General features: G+C 43.4%; 1 protein-coding gene across 5 annotated transcripts in view; it reads right to left on the bottom strand.

Moving 5' to 3' along the window:
• LOC119961757 (cyclin-dependent kinase 2-like) overlaps nt 1–14,985 on the bottom strand; it is a 125,754-nt gene that overhangs the window by 90,462 nt on the left and 20,307 nt on the right. For all 5 annotated transcript variants that reach the window (XM_038789018.1, XM_038789016.1, XM_038789017.1 and 2 more), the window contains exons 2-3: nt 14,881–14,958; nt 12,786–12,906 (exon numbers count right to left, since the gene is read on the bottom strand). In XM_038789018.1, coding sequence (XP_038644946.1) covers nt 12,786–12,906; nt 14,881–14,958 — 199 coding nt within the window. The remainder of the gene's footprint in view (nt 1–12,785; nt 12,907–14,880; nt 14,959–14,985) is intronic.

The following is a 14,985-nucleotide window of genomic DNA, read 5'->3' as shown; positions in this document are numbered from 1 at the left end:
CCTCAGGATGAATTTGGTAGTCTTGTTGTTTCTTTCGTGCATGCAGTGTAAAGATGTAGCCAGTTGATTTGGCTGTCCTTCTGGAGACAGTAGTGCAGGGTTCGTCATTTCTTCAATAAGTCTCTGCCTGCAGAAAGGACATCTGTGAGATGTCATGGTCAGAAGCCAGGCTGATAGGTTTGCAAGATAGGTTGGAGGGAGAGAGAGAGAAAGTGAAAGAGAAAGCGATTGGGGGGGGGGGGGGGGGGGGGGGGCTTGGCTCCTTAATGTAGAGAGCACAAGCTTAAACATACAAAGGGTAGGCCTGTCACATGACTGTCACCCACTGATTCAAATGTTTTTTTTTATTGTTTGTTATTTTAAACTGCCTCTAGAGGTAGTGAATAGTCAGTCATATGAAAAAAGCCCCCAGAAGATGTTGGAAAATATTGTACACATACCCTTTTCTGAAACATGTTAAGGTTGCAGATGGGAGTGCTATATCTGATGAAGCTCACAGTCTTTTAACAAGAGGGCACACTCTGAGCAGAGTTGCTTAACCATTTGTGCTTCATCAATTCCTAGTGCAATCCTGAAGCATCTCTGATGTGACAAAGTGGTACTGTTGCTTCCATGGTCATAATTTCTGATCTCATTGCTAGATTTGCAGCTTTCACCATCAACACTACTGCAGCTACCTGCTCCATTTGCTTTTCTGGTGCAGTGTTCAAGCCCATGTCCTCTATGCATTCCGTTACGTCTCCGAAAGTGATTTCGGGAGGGCGGGGGATGCACTCAAGATTTTCTTTTTTTTTCAATAGATATTTTTATTAGGTTTTTAAAAAATTTCCACAAATAACAAAACACAACATAAAAGGGTACAGTAAACAATGCAAAACAGATACGTACAGAACAAGAACTACTGTAAATATAGGAACAAACAACACAGGATAAGTTTAAAATCATACACTCAAGGAACTTGTGCCTCCAGCTTAAGTACCGGATCAATCCAATAACAAATTAACAATTGATTATATTTGAGGGGGAAATAAGAAAAAGGCCATGTAGATACGAAAGGATAACATTTCAGGGCGCTTACCTTCATGTATTGCGAGGTCAAGACATAAAATATCCTGTACCATACAATATGGCTCATGTAGAGCCGAACAAGAGCACGTCAGACAGGGTGGAGCCTATAAACTTAAAATAGGGATCCCATACCCTATAGCAGTGTTTTTCAAACTTTTTTCCTCAGAACCCACTTTTAAAAACCTGCCGACCTTCGGGACCCACTCTGGCTGACCTTCGCGACCCACCGTTTTTGATGATCTTTAATGCGACAGGTGAGCCTGCTTGGTCCTCGTGATCTCACTTGCCATTCAATGTTACATTTCTGCTAACAACTTCAGCTGGTGATTTAAGTTCTTGCTGCATCCTTTGAAAAAAATCAAAGAGGTTTGTCCTCGAACTTACCATGCTTAGTCTTCAAATGCCTTTGAAATTTTGAGGGTTTTAAACTCTCATTTGCTAGTACTTCCCTGCGTATAATACACATGGGCTTTACATCCTGATTTGCATTGGCACAATTAACAAGGCCATAGCTCAGGAAATCATCTTTATACTGCTTTGTTCCCGATTTCTTTTTCTTCTTTGTTGGTTGTTAACAAGAGCCCCTGGAGCTCTGTACTGAGCTAACACTAGTTCTGCAATATCCTGTCATGGACTCTCCTGTGTAGCTCTCTCCAGCAGATTCAGTTATGAGTTCCTGGGCAGGAAGTAGGCTGCCCTTTGTATCTCTGGCCCTCTCTTCCTTACCAACAAAACGATTAATCTTTAGTTCTTCACTGTTCCTTGCCTTGCTAATTTGCAGCTAGAAAATCGAGGGATCTCTCCTCTGTGATTTCACGCCAAAAGCATGGATGCACAACGTTAACTTAAGTGCCAGGCATGTGACCTGCTCTCTGCCGCTACTTCTGGCTGGAAGACTGCATCGTTCCATTTAAAAGATGGTCATGGCTGTCATTCTCAATTTAAAAGCTGGTCACAGCTGTTGGGCACTTTTCCCACCCACAGGTCACGACGTGCACTTTGAAAAACCCTGCTCTACAGAATGCAGCAGACTTAGAACAGATCACAGATAATAATATAATAATCTTTATTAGTCACAAGTAGGCTTACATTAACACTGCAATGAAGTTGCTGTGAAAATCTTAGGAATTCCATAGAAATACGTTCCATAACTAAATTATGCCAGTTTTGAATTAAAGAATATTTGTCACTAATCCAGGATCAGAGGATATTTTTATGAGCTGCAAAAGTCAGGATATTGTACAACCATTTCTCATTGGTATCATAAATTCTCCCATTTGGAAGACCCAGAATTGGGAACAAAGGATTAAACTCTAAGGCTCTGTCAAAAATCTTCTGCAGCTCTCTGATTACCAGACCAAGAAGATTGAATCTTAACACAGGCTTCTTCGTATTCCACAGAAATGAACTAATCATTCCATTACTCTCCTTCAAATGCTAGCTGACAACAATATTGGCAGCATTTGAAGGGAAATAACAATCAAGGCAACACAACCATTTTAATTAAGGCAGTCCTGCCCAGCCATGAGAACAGCAGCGAGATCAATGAGCCAAGTCTCACCTAATGGAAGCAATCAACTGTGGGAAATCATCCACCGTCTTTGTAAAATTGATCTTATAACCATAGAAGGCACTGCAGCGGTTAACACTGTTGCTTCACAGCGCCAGGGTCCCAGGTTCGATTCCTGCTTGGGTCACTGTCTGTGCGGAGTCTGCATGTTCCCTGCGTGGGTTTCCTCTGGATGCTCCGGTTTCCTCTCACAAGCCCGAAAGACATGCTGTTAGGTGAATTGGACATTCTGAATTCTTCCTCCGTGTACCTGAACAGGCTCCGGAATTTGGCGACTAGGGGATTTTCACAGTAACTTCATTGCAGTGTTAATGTAAGCCTACTTGTGACAATAATAAAGATTATTATTATTAAATCTATCGTAACGATAGCGGGAACCAAGATGTCTGGTTTTTGACACAAATAGCAACACATAGTTCGCATAAAGCGTAATCTTGTGCTGCCTACCCTACATTCCAGCCCCGATGTTAGGGGGTTAGACTTAATAGCCTCTGCCAAAGGGCTCAATACCTAGCTCAAATAATAAGGGGGATAGAGGGCAGCCGAGTCTGGTCCCCTCTGGAGCCCAAAATTCCTAGACCTAAAGCCATTCATAAGTACCACCACTACTGGCCTATGATAAAACACCTGTATTCATTTGGCAAAAGTCCTCAGCTAGCCCAAATCTCCATCAGTGTACACCAAATAATTCCATTCAACCAGATCAAAGGCTTTCTCCGCATGCAAGGAGATCATCAACATATCTGGGACCCTCTTCTAAAAGATGTAAATCACATTCAATAATCTCCTAACGTTATTACTAGAAGACCTGCTCTTAATAAACTCCGTCTGATCCTCCCGAACAATTGTTGGAAGGATACCCTTTAGTCGTTTCACCATTGCATAAACAATAATTTTAAGTCAATATTCAAAGGGAGTTCGGCTTGGAGGCACACTCCTCCAGATCGTCACCCATCTTCAAAATCAGGGATTTGTTAGTCTCTCTCTAAGTGTCGGCAGCAGCAAACCTCACTCAAAAGAGTGATACCCCTGTAGTATATACCCACCAATAGTTCCATCAGAAAATCCTTAATCTCCCTGCAAAACTCACACCTAAAATGAAATGGCCTGGGCCGTACCCGGGTGAAGCTCCCTAAAGGTGCAGCCACCTCATCTTTAAAGAGAGAATCATAGAATCCCTCTTCTTCTTGAGCAGTCCCTCATCGTCGAGGGTGGCTTGCTTCAACTCCGGGGAGGTATGTTCTGTGGTGGTTGGATAGTCCGATCTTGCGTCCGCAGTCTCTGCCACAGGTTTGGCAGGTGGTGCTTGATGAGGCGAGTGGGACGCTTTGGATTCTGCACTCTCCCTCCGCTGTTTACGTTTGGCCTCTGCGTGCTCCACCCTATAACGCTCAAGGTGATTGTTGCATTCGTTGAAGTTTTTTCTCCAGTTTGTGCATTCTACGGCAAGCAATTCCCACATGTCGGTGGGGATATTGCATTTATTTCGGGAGGTTTTCAGAGTGTCCTTGTAGTGTTTCCTCTGCCCTCGTATTGATCGCTTGCCATTACGAAGTTCGGAGTGGAGCACTTGTTTCCCGAGTTTTGTGTCAGGTATGCGGGCAATGTGGCCCGCTCACTATAGCTGGTCAACCGGGACCAATGTTTCGGGTACTAGGGATATTGGCCTGGGAGAGGGCGATGATGTTGGTACATCTATTCTGCCAGTGGATTTGCAGGATTTTGCGGCGCTGGTGATATCTCTCCGAGGATGTGAGGTGTCTGCTGTACATGGTCCACGTTTCTGATGCATACAGAAGGTGGGGACCAAAGCTGCTCTGTAGATCACAAGCTTGGTGCTGGGTTTGAGGTCTCGGTCTTCGAATACTCTGTTCCTCAGGCGTCCAAAGACTGCACTGGCGCATTGGAATTGATGTTGGAGTTCATCGTCAATGTCTGCTCGCACCAAGAGGAGGCTCCTGAGGCATAGGTAATGATCCACATTGCCCAAGGACTCACCATGGGTGTTAGTGGTTGGGGGACAGTTTTGTGTGACAGGAGTGGGCTGGTAAAGAACCTGTGTTTTCTGGATGTTTAGTCTGAGTCCCATCCTCTCATATGCCTCGGTGAATGTGTCGACAATGGTTTTTCTCTGAATGTGCACATACACAGGCGTCATTTGTGTACTGCAGCTTGATGTCAGAGGTTGGAGTGGTCATGGTTCTGGCCTGGAGGCATCGAAGGTTGACCAGTTTCCCACTTGTGCGGTGGGTTAGCTCCACTCCTGGGGGGAGCTTCAGGGTGACGGGTGGAGTGTTGCTGCAAGGAAGATAGAGAAGAACGTTGGTGCGATGACGCAGCCCTGTTTGCACATGTACTGGGTCTGTAGTGGTTCCGTTGGTGAGAATCACGGCTTGCATGCCATCGTGGAGCAGGCGGAGAATGGTGACAAGTTTCTGGGGCAGCTGAATTTGAAGAGGATACTCCACAATTCCTCACAATTGACAGAGTCAAAGGCATTTGCGAGATCGAAGAAGGCCATGTACAGAGGTTGATGCTGTTCCCTGCATTTTTCCTGGATTTGTCATGTGCTGAAGATCATGTCCATTGAGACTCTTGATGGGCGAAAGCCGCACTGAGATTGAGGAAGGCACTTTTCAGCCACTGGGAGGAGACGGTTGAGGGGTATTCTCGCAATGACCTTTCCTGTGGCAGAGAATAGGGAAATCCCTCATCTTTAGAGAATCAACTCATCTTTAGAGAGAGAATTGCAGAATCCCTACATTCAGAAGATGGTCATTCAGCCCATCAAGCCTGTACCGACCCTCTGAAGGAACCCACTCCCCCGCCCTATTCCCGTAACCCCACCTAGCCTTTGGAGCAAAGGGGCAATTTAGCAGGGCCAATCCACCCAACCTGCACATCTTTGGACTCTGGGAGGAAACTGGAGCACCCAGAGGAAACCCACGCAGATACAGGGAGAATGTGCAAACTCCACACAGATAGTTACCCAAGGCCTGAATTGAACCCGGGTCCCTGACACTGTAAGGCAGCAGTGCTAACCACTGTACCACCCAAGGTGTATTAAGGGCCAAGCACTGATCCTCTGATGCCACCTGGAGCCCAAGGGAATAAATGAAATACTCCATGGCTGCAATCACATCACCAGACTGGTCTAACCAGAGGTCCCATTAATCTCCTCTGTCTTCATCTGTCTCCTCCCCCTGAACGTCACATGGAGGGAGGATAGCCCTAGAGTCTGCCTTCTTCTTCACCAGACAGGCCAAATATTTACTCAGCTTATTCCAAACTCATACAGTTTCTGACTTGCAAATCTTAACCTTTTCTCAGCCCACTCTGTCGGCCAGGAGTTCAGAGCCACGCTGGCTGCGTTAACCTCCTTCGATAACTGCTTGTCAGGTGTCCTCCTAAACCAGGGGTGGGCAAAGTTTTCCGTGCAAGGGCCACATTCAGAAATTCACAATTTTAAAGGGCCGCATAGTATATTAATTAATAGTCCCGGTTGTAACCAATTAGCGTGCGGCATATACCTCAGTGCTTCCCCTGGCGGCATCCTGCCTTTAGCCCTCTTTTTCTCTACTTTTCAAAAATGGCGCTTCACCCGGTTATGATTCTGGGCGCCTCATATAGAACATAGAGCATAGAACAGTACAGCACAGAACAGGCCCTTCGGCCCTCGATATTGTGCCGAGCAATGATCACCCTACTCAAGTCAACGTATCCACCCTATACCAGTAACCCAACAGCCCCCCCCCACCCCCCCCCCCCCCCCCCCCCCCCCCATTAACCTTATAAAAAATTTTTTATTTTTTTTAAAATCTTTTTTTTTATGACTTGATCTTGGTGGGCCGCATAAAGACCTGTGGCGGGCCGCATGCGGCCCGCGGGCCGTAGTTTGCCCACCCCTGTCCTAAACATATCATCATCAGCCAAACAGACCTCCAACCGACACTGGCTCTCTAGCATTCTATGCCTTTTGTTGGATATGTAAGTCCTCTAGCATAGGCCATCAAGTCTTCCGCATCAAGTGCGGAAGGAGTAACATTAGAAATGGAATTAACTGAGTAGAAAAGCTCAAACTCCTTAAAATGTCATAAACAATGCATCACTAAGGAAGGAGGCGTCCAATCTTTATCTCGTGGACGGAAAGTCCTCCTCACATCCAGATAACCCACCTACTCACACGCCAATGTCAGAGATTGAGCCTGTAGGGTGGGGGTATTCCTAGTGACCTTGAGCACGTCCATACACGGGTTCAGATGACAATTGAAGTCACCAACCGCAAACAAATTAACCGAGGCAATTTTTTTTCTTCTTTTAAATTTAGAATACCCAATAATTTTTTTTTTACAATTAAGGGCCAATTTAGTGTGGTCGATCCATCTAATCTGCACATTTTTGGGTTGTGGGGGTGAAACCCACGCAGACATGGGGAGAATGTGCAAACTCCACACGGACAGTGACCCAGGGCCAGGATTCGAACCCGGGTCCACAGTGCCGCAGTCCCAGTACTATCCACTGCATCACATGCCGCCCTAACTGAGGCCAATTCTGCAAAGCCCAGAAATGTCTTAGTGATTGGATTAGATTTATTGTCATGTGTACTGAGGTAGTGAAAAGTATTGTTCTGCGTACAGTCCAGACAGATCGTTCCATGCATGAAAAAACATAGGACATATAAAAATACACAATGTAAATACATAGGCACAGGCATTGGGTGACCATACAGACTAGTACTACTCCTACTCAGTAGAGAAGATGTGTGAAGAGACGAGCTCAGTCCATAAGAGGGTCATTCAGGAGTCTGGTAACATTGGGGAAGAAGCTCTTTTTCAACCGGTTAGTGTGCGTTTTCAGACTTTTGTATCTCCTGCCCGATGGAAGAAGTTGGAAGAGAGAATAGTCCAGGTGGAAGGGGTCTTTGATTATGCTGCCCACTTTCCCATGGCAGCGGAATGTGTAGACAGAGTCAATGGATGGGAGTGGGTTTGCGTGATGGGCTGCCCTGTGCTCACAACTCTCTGTAGTTCTCATAGTCTTGGCCGAGCAGTTGCCATACCATGCTGTGATACAGCCAGATAGGATGCTTTCTATGGTGCATCTGTAAAAATTGGTAAGAGTCAATGTGGACATGCTGAACTTCCTTAGTTTCCTGAGGAAGTATAGACGCTGTTGTGCATTCTTGGTCGTAGGTTCGACATGGATGGGCCGGGACAGATTTTTGGTGATGTGCACTCCTAAGAATTTGATAAACATCAGGGAGTAACTTGGCAGGCCATATACATTCATTATTGAAACAGCTGATTGTATCACATACCTACCATCTTATCCTTAACATAGTTCTTGGCCTTCAAGGGGATATTTTTGTTGATTAGGATTGCACTCAAGATTTCTAAAAATAAATTCCTCTTGCTGGGCAGCAATGCAGCAAGGAGTTGGTTTACTTTGGCTAGATTAGGATCACTTCCATTCAGTTGACACCATGACAGCAAGGCACTCAGAAGCTCTTTCACACGCTCTTAGTGACCTTCATTAAAGCCACCCTGCAAAGTCGATTCTCGGCAGCATTTAGCCAATCTCTATAGCCTTCCCAAGTGTCTGGCTCAAACTCAGATTCAGAGATACAGGATATTCGGGACGATCCCAGGTAATTCCACGTAGGTAAATACATTAGGACTTCTATAGGATCTCAGAGTACATCTTCAATCCTAATCCTAAGACTGAAAAATTAAGACGCTGTCTCTCCAGAGATGTGGTTGGATCAAGTAAGTATTTCCAATAGTTTAAACAACACCTGAATTGTAGAACTTGTGCCTGCTACTCACGACCAACTTCCTTCTTGTAACTTAATCAGTTCTTGTCCGAGAACACCCTATATCAGCCAGGACCCCATTGTTCAAGTGATTACGTTTAAGGCATTCCCATTATAGCTTGACGAGTTCACGTCTGGGAACCCCATCTCACAGCCAAGGTCCCACTGTCCAAGCAATTAGGTTTAATAGTTCATCTCTACTAGTTGAAGACCTTAGATGACTGACTTGATACCTTGCTAATGGAGACAGGTTATGTGTATCACTCAGTTTATCTTGAGCGTAGACTTTGATGGGTCTCTGCAGATATGGCGTCTCCATCTCAATGAGAATGTGGATGGTACAATGATGCAAATTGTACAGCCATCTTTGACTGAAAGCTTAAGTCACTTTTAGTCTTGGTTTTAAAAAGTTATATTAAAGTGGATAAAAAATCTTTATTTGACATAAAGCATGTTTTTGTGGAACACAACATCTTTTTGTGATTTGAGTACGAGGACACCCAGATACCTCTGCACTGCAGCATTTGGTAATATCTTTACATTTAAATAACATTCTGCTTTTCCATTATTCCCACCTAAGTGGGCACCTTCACATTTTCCCACATTATATTTTATCTGCCAAATCTTTGCCTACTCACTTAACCAATCTATATTCTCTTGCAGACTTTAGCTGGTGTTTTGCCAACATCATAACTGCAACAGAGCGCCACTTCCATTTTCTCTCTCTTTTTGACATTTCCCACACGACTGTAATTAAAATTCGAAGTGCCAGCAACGTACATGCAAAACATGTTCAAATTAGCAGTGGTGGAACCTAGTTAGGTGCCAATGTTGCATCCAAGGGCAACCTGTTAAAGAGCCTCCTGACCAAACAGGGAGGCCCTACATCACTGCCTCATCTTTCCTGTCCAACTACATTGCCAAAAACTTGAGAGCACAAAAGATAGTATTGGTGACTTTCAAAATTAAATTTCACTTGTATTTCACAAACATTGATTTAACTTTATTCACGTGTGCATCATTTGTTGAAATTAGCTGAGTCAGAAAGCTAAATGTATTGGCATGCTTCATGGTTATAGGGGAGTTAGGGACATTCCCTTCATTGTGGAAGAAACAATGTTGTGTTTTTGTATTCAGTCTTTATTGAATATTCATGTTAGTGTTGCATTCACGACTCTGTGGGACGTTGTTGAACTTGCATGGTCAGCTGGCCCATCCTTCTACACATTGTAATATATAATCTTTATTATTGTCACAAGTAGGCTTACATTAACACTGCAATGACGTTACTGTGAAAAGCCCCTAGTCGCCACACTCCAGCGCCTGTTCAGGTACACAGAGAATTCAGAATGTCCAATTCACCTAACAGCACGTCTTTCGGGACTTGTGGGAGGAAATCGGAGCACCCGGAGGAAACCCAATTAGACACGGGGAGAATGTGCAGACTCCACACAGACAGAAGCCAGAAGTCGAACCTGGGACCCTGGCGCTATGAAACAACAGTGCGAACCCACTGTGAGGGCATTGTCCAAAAGCAATCTAGCGGTGGGGAACTGAAATGTTGTAAATGAACTCAAAGCCCTGTAAGTATACACCCTAGATTGACAGACATTTGGACAGTATTGACAACACCCTTAAGGCCCCTCATTTTCTTACCTTGGCTGCCTGTAACCCATCACACCTAAGACACTAGATGCTTCCCACTTTACTATTCCATTCTTCTAGGGGATTTTCACAGTAATTTCATTGCAGTGTTAATGTAAACCTACTTGTGACACTAATAAACATTATTATTATTCTGACCCCACCCTCTATCCTCCCTAGATCCCTCTTCCATGTCTCGCCCCTACTTCAGGATACCCCTTCATCACTGACTCACTCTTGATGGTCCCAAACCTCCATGCAAGATGTCATGTGAGAGTACCTATACGAAATGTGTGTTTATTACTGCAGTGATGTCAGAGAGTGGGTGGAGCTGGGCTATCTGTCAGCTTTTTACTTTCACTTCAGGTTTTTTGCTGCAGGGTGGGTTTGGTTTCATTTTAGTTTTGGAGAAGCTGCAATCACAGCAGGATGTGTATGAACCTCTGCAAGCTTATGAATGACCATTTGCTGATTTCAACGTTGTAACTGTTCTCAATAGTGAATATAACCCTGATGTAAAAAGGTGTTTTTTAAGTCTTATGGATGTTAAAAGGAAAGCTTAAAGGATTACTTAGTGTTGTAGTCTTTGGGGGCTGTCCATTCTCCTGCTCCCCTAAGTTGCGCCATAAACAAGGAAGACTGCTGACCTGACACACAACTGCACAAAGCCAACAGGTGCATATAAACGAATTAATCAGGTGCCACAAGAATCTTGTGCGCCGCTGATTTTATCATGAAGGTAGTACACAAGTTTTAAAATGTTTTATGCTAATGAGTACCCATAGCATGCAAATATATTATAAGTTGGAATCTGCTACAGGCTGGTGTAATGCTCCACACACCATTAACTTTATCTCTGCATATGAACTCACGGTCGGAAATAAAATTTTTTTAGATTTTTAATCCCACCTAATTAAAGTCACCTTGCATGTTTCCTGCTCATCTGGGGGCCATAAAAATCTGCCGCCCCTTTGTGGCCTCACAAACTTTTCTGATCCACCATCAGCACATCTGTCTACATAACGGTCAGTCCTTTAATCCTAGTGATTAATAGATTCTGGGGGCTGATTTAGCTCATTTGGCTAGACAGCTGATTCATGATGCAGAGCGAGGCCAGCAATACAGGGTCAATTCCTCTACCAGCTGGTAATCATTAAAAAAAAAATTATTTTTTAATTTAGCGTACCCAATTATTTTTATTTTTTATTTTCCAATTAAGGGGCAATTTAGCATGGCCAATCCACCCAACCTGCACATCTTTGGGTTGTGGGGGCGAAACCCACACAAACACGGGGGGAACATGCAAACTCCACACAGACAGTGTCCCAGGGCCGGGATTTGAACCCGAGTCCTCAGCGCCGTAGGCAGCAATGCTAACCACTGTGCCACCATGCTGCCCCCAGCTGGTAATCATGACGGCCCACCTTCTCAACCTTGCCCTTGCCTGAGGTGTGGTGATCCTCATGTTAAATCACCACCTATTAGCTTTCCCCCTCAAAGGGGAAAGCAACTTATGGTCATCTGCGGCTATGGCAACTTTACTTTTAACTAATCGATTATAAATAGTTGAAGCCCCACTCCTCACAATCTCCATGGCACAAGTCAGGACTTTGATGGAATACTCTCTACTTACCTGGATGAGGTGCAGCTACAACAGCACTCAATAAATTTAACACTATCCAAGCCATCTGCTTGATTGGCATCCCATCCACTGCCCTAAACATTCACTCCCTCCATCACTGATGCACCATGTCGGCAATGTATACCATGTACCGGATGAACTGCAGCAATCATCAAGGCTTCTTCAACTGAACCTTCCAAACCCCAAATTCCTACCATCCTGAAAAACTAAGACGTCAGGTGCATTGGAACACCACTACCTTCAACTTTCTCTCCAAGTCACATACCATTCTGACTTGGAAATATATTGCTGTCCTTTCACATCACTGGGTCATAATTCTGGCACTCCCTACCAACGACCCTCTTCACATAAAGACTGCGGTAGTTCAAGAATGTGGCTCATACACCTTCTCAAGGGTGACTCAGGATGGGAAATACTGGCCTTGCCAGCATCATGTGAAGAAATGAAACAAAAGTTCTAAAGTGCAGTGTCATAGAATGTTATAATATAGCTTCATTCCCATAATTCCCTCAATTTCAGAATCCAGAATATTTTATTGTAACATTGCCAATGTCGAGACGTAATGCCCACATTCTCCACCTGGGGCTGGTTTAGCAGTGGGCTAAACAGCTAACTTGTAATGCCAAACAAGGCAGCAGTGCGGGTTCAATTCCCGTACCGCCTCCCCGAACAGACACCGGAATGTGCATGGAGCTTTTCACAGTCACTTCATTGAAGCCTACTTGTGACAATAAGCGATTATTATTATTAATAATGCAAGAGAAAAAAAAACAATCAAAAGGTGACTCATCTATGTTTGCAAATCTATTTGTGGCTGCCTTAAAATACTAATTGACAAAGTCTTGGGAAAAATTCAATTGCATGTCTTCTCAGAACGAAAATGGTGCCAGGCTTAAATTAATGAAATGGGGGTGGCAGGAGAAGACAATCCAAAATGGATGGATATGAATGTCACTGGCATTTGGATGATCAAAATCTGCATGACTGTGCTTGCTTGTGTATGTAAAACATAATCCTACAAGTGAATTATGAGTTAAATTCTTAATTACCTTAACTAATTGTAAAGGGAGTCCAGTAGGTGGAGCAGAATCCATATACTTCTTCAGATCTTGATTCAGAAACTCAAAGACCAGATACAATTTCTTTTCACTGTGGATAACATCTAACAGTCTAGGGCAAGAGTACACATATTACTCATGATTACTTATTGCAATACTACGCTTTAGCAGATTCATCACAATATCTTTGTTACTGTGAAATGCAAATGATAAAAGTAGGAATTAATTATGTTTTCAGTCCCATATCAAAAATGTCAAACAATAGCAAGTTGTGGAATTGCAACATGAAAAGATTACATTGTACAAAAGCAGGCTGCTCTGGAATCTTGGTGTAGCGACTTTATTTTATTCTGGATAACGATTAAGAAATATATACAAAATCCAAAGGATTTTATCCCATCTTTCCTCGGGTATCTTACTTCCTCTGCTGAAGCCATTAGCTCACAGAATCATAGAATTTACAACGCAGGAGACCGTTCGGCCCATCGAGTCTGATCCAGCTCTTGTAAAGAGCACCCTACTTAAGCCCACGCCTCCACCCTGTCCCCGTAACCCAACCTAATCTTTTTTGGACAGAGGGCAATTTATCATGGCCAATCTACCTAACCTGCACATCTTTGGACTGTGGGAGGAAACCGGAGTACCCGGAAGAAACCCATGCAGACACGGGGAGAACGTGCAGACTCCACACAGTGACCCAAGCCGGGAATCGAACCAGGGACTCTGGAGCAGTGAAGCAACTGTGCTAACCACGGTGCTACCGAGCCGCCCCTGTGCAGCTGCAAATGTTAGCAGCCTTCTGGTTAGTAACCCATTGAGTACAAGTGCATCAACAGAGCATGTCAGTATAATCATCTGAGCCAAACCTAATCCTGTTCTAAACTAATGTCCACATAAACAAATGCTCCAGCTAAAGTTTGCATAATGACCAAAAGCCAGAGCTGTGATTTAATTATTTCTTCAAGCAAGTCTTGCAGTCAATATGTGCTGTAGTCTGCTCACCAGCACCTTTTAAATTTAAGGTCTCAACTGAAGTGCTGGTGCGCAGATCTCATGACTGCAAAACCAAGCAGTTGCTTCATCAGCTGGTAAGTTTCTCCAGTCAGGTTTTGCAGATACCAAGGACCAGAACTTCATACATACTAATTAAAATCGAAGTTCTGGTGAGTGATTTAGAATTGAGGAGGATAACAAACATGCCTGGCAAATAAATGTTGGTTTACTAAATGGGTTTTGTTTTAAACTTCTTCAATAGGCTTGGGATCTAAATAGGAGGAAAAGAAAATTGAGAGTAAATAATGTTAAGAATGTAAGACAATACAACTGATATTTAACACAACACAACTATAGATGAGGAAGAACGTATATGAGCTTGAAAGAAACAAATAAGCAAGCCCAGAGAAGCGATAACCATAGTAAAAGATACCATCATAAAAGCAAAAAATAAAGAGAACTTGAAAGTTTGAGATGGAGGGAGTCGAAGGTGAGAGAAGAAATGCAGCACAAGTTTTTGTACTTCTAGTCTGCTATGCGAGTGGCCTTGATGTACTTTATAAAAATGTAAAAACATCTTCAGGGGAAAAATGCTGGCACAAAAGAGATCATCAAACCTCACGGAGGCAATACACATAAGGTAAACATTTCTACTTTTTCTTATATTGGTGACCCCTGAAAATATTTTAATTATTAATGTCAGATCAAGTACTTATAGCATATTATCCTGAAGTCTCACTTTCAAACCCTACCAACAATAATTTGCTACTCCCCACAAAAGTGTTGTCAATGAGGTTTCATTGGATTCAGTAATCTGGTAGAGATGCCAAACATCTGCTGCCTACAACTTCTGGTGCTGTCCAAACAGCAGCAGTTTGTTAATAAAGGATGGTTCAACAACTAGGCAATTCCCAGAAGTTACCAACAATCATTATTTAAGCTGTTGAATATGCAAGATATTTAACAAATACTAAATTAAACAGCTTATAATTCATTTTTCCCCCTATTTTTACATGCCTGTTCTGAGCTACTCAGATTTCCTTGTCCTAACCATTGCCTAACCAGGCTAAAATACAAAAATAGCTTTTCTTACTTCACAATATTTGGATGATTTAATTCTTTTAACAAAGATATTTCACGTATAGCAGTACTTGGCACTCCTTCCATTTCACTATAAAATATAAAAAAATACAAGTTT

This window comes from Scyliorhinus canicula, chromosome 2, assembly GCF_902713615.1.
Source record: "Scyliorhinus canicula chromosome 2, sScyCan1.1, whole genome shotgun sequence".
Classification (NCBI taxonomy): Eukaryota; Metazoa; Chordata; class Chondrichthyes; order Carcharhiniformes; family Scyliorhinidae; genus Scyliorhinus; species Scyliorhinus canicula.
This window is presented reverse-complemented; position numbering and strand designations above follow the sequence as displayed.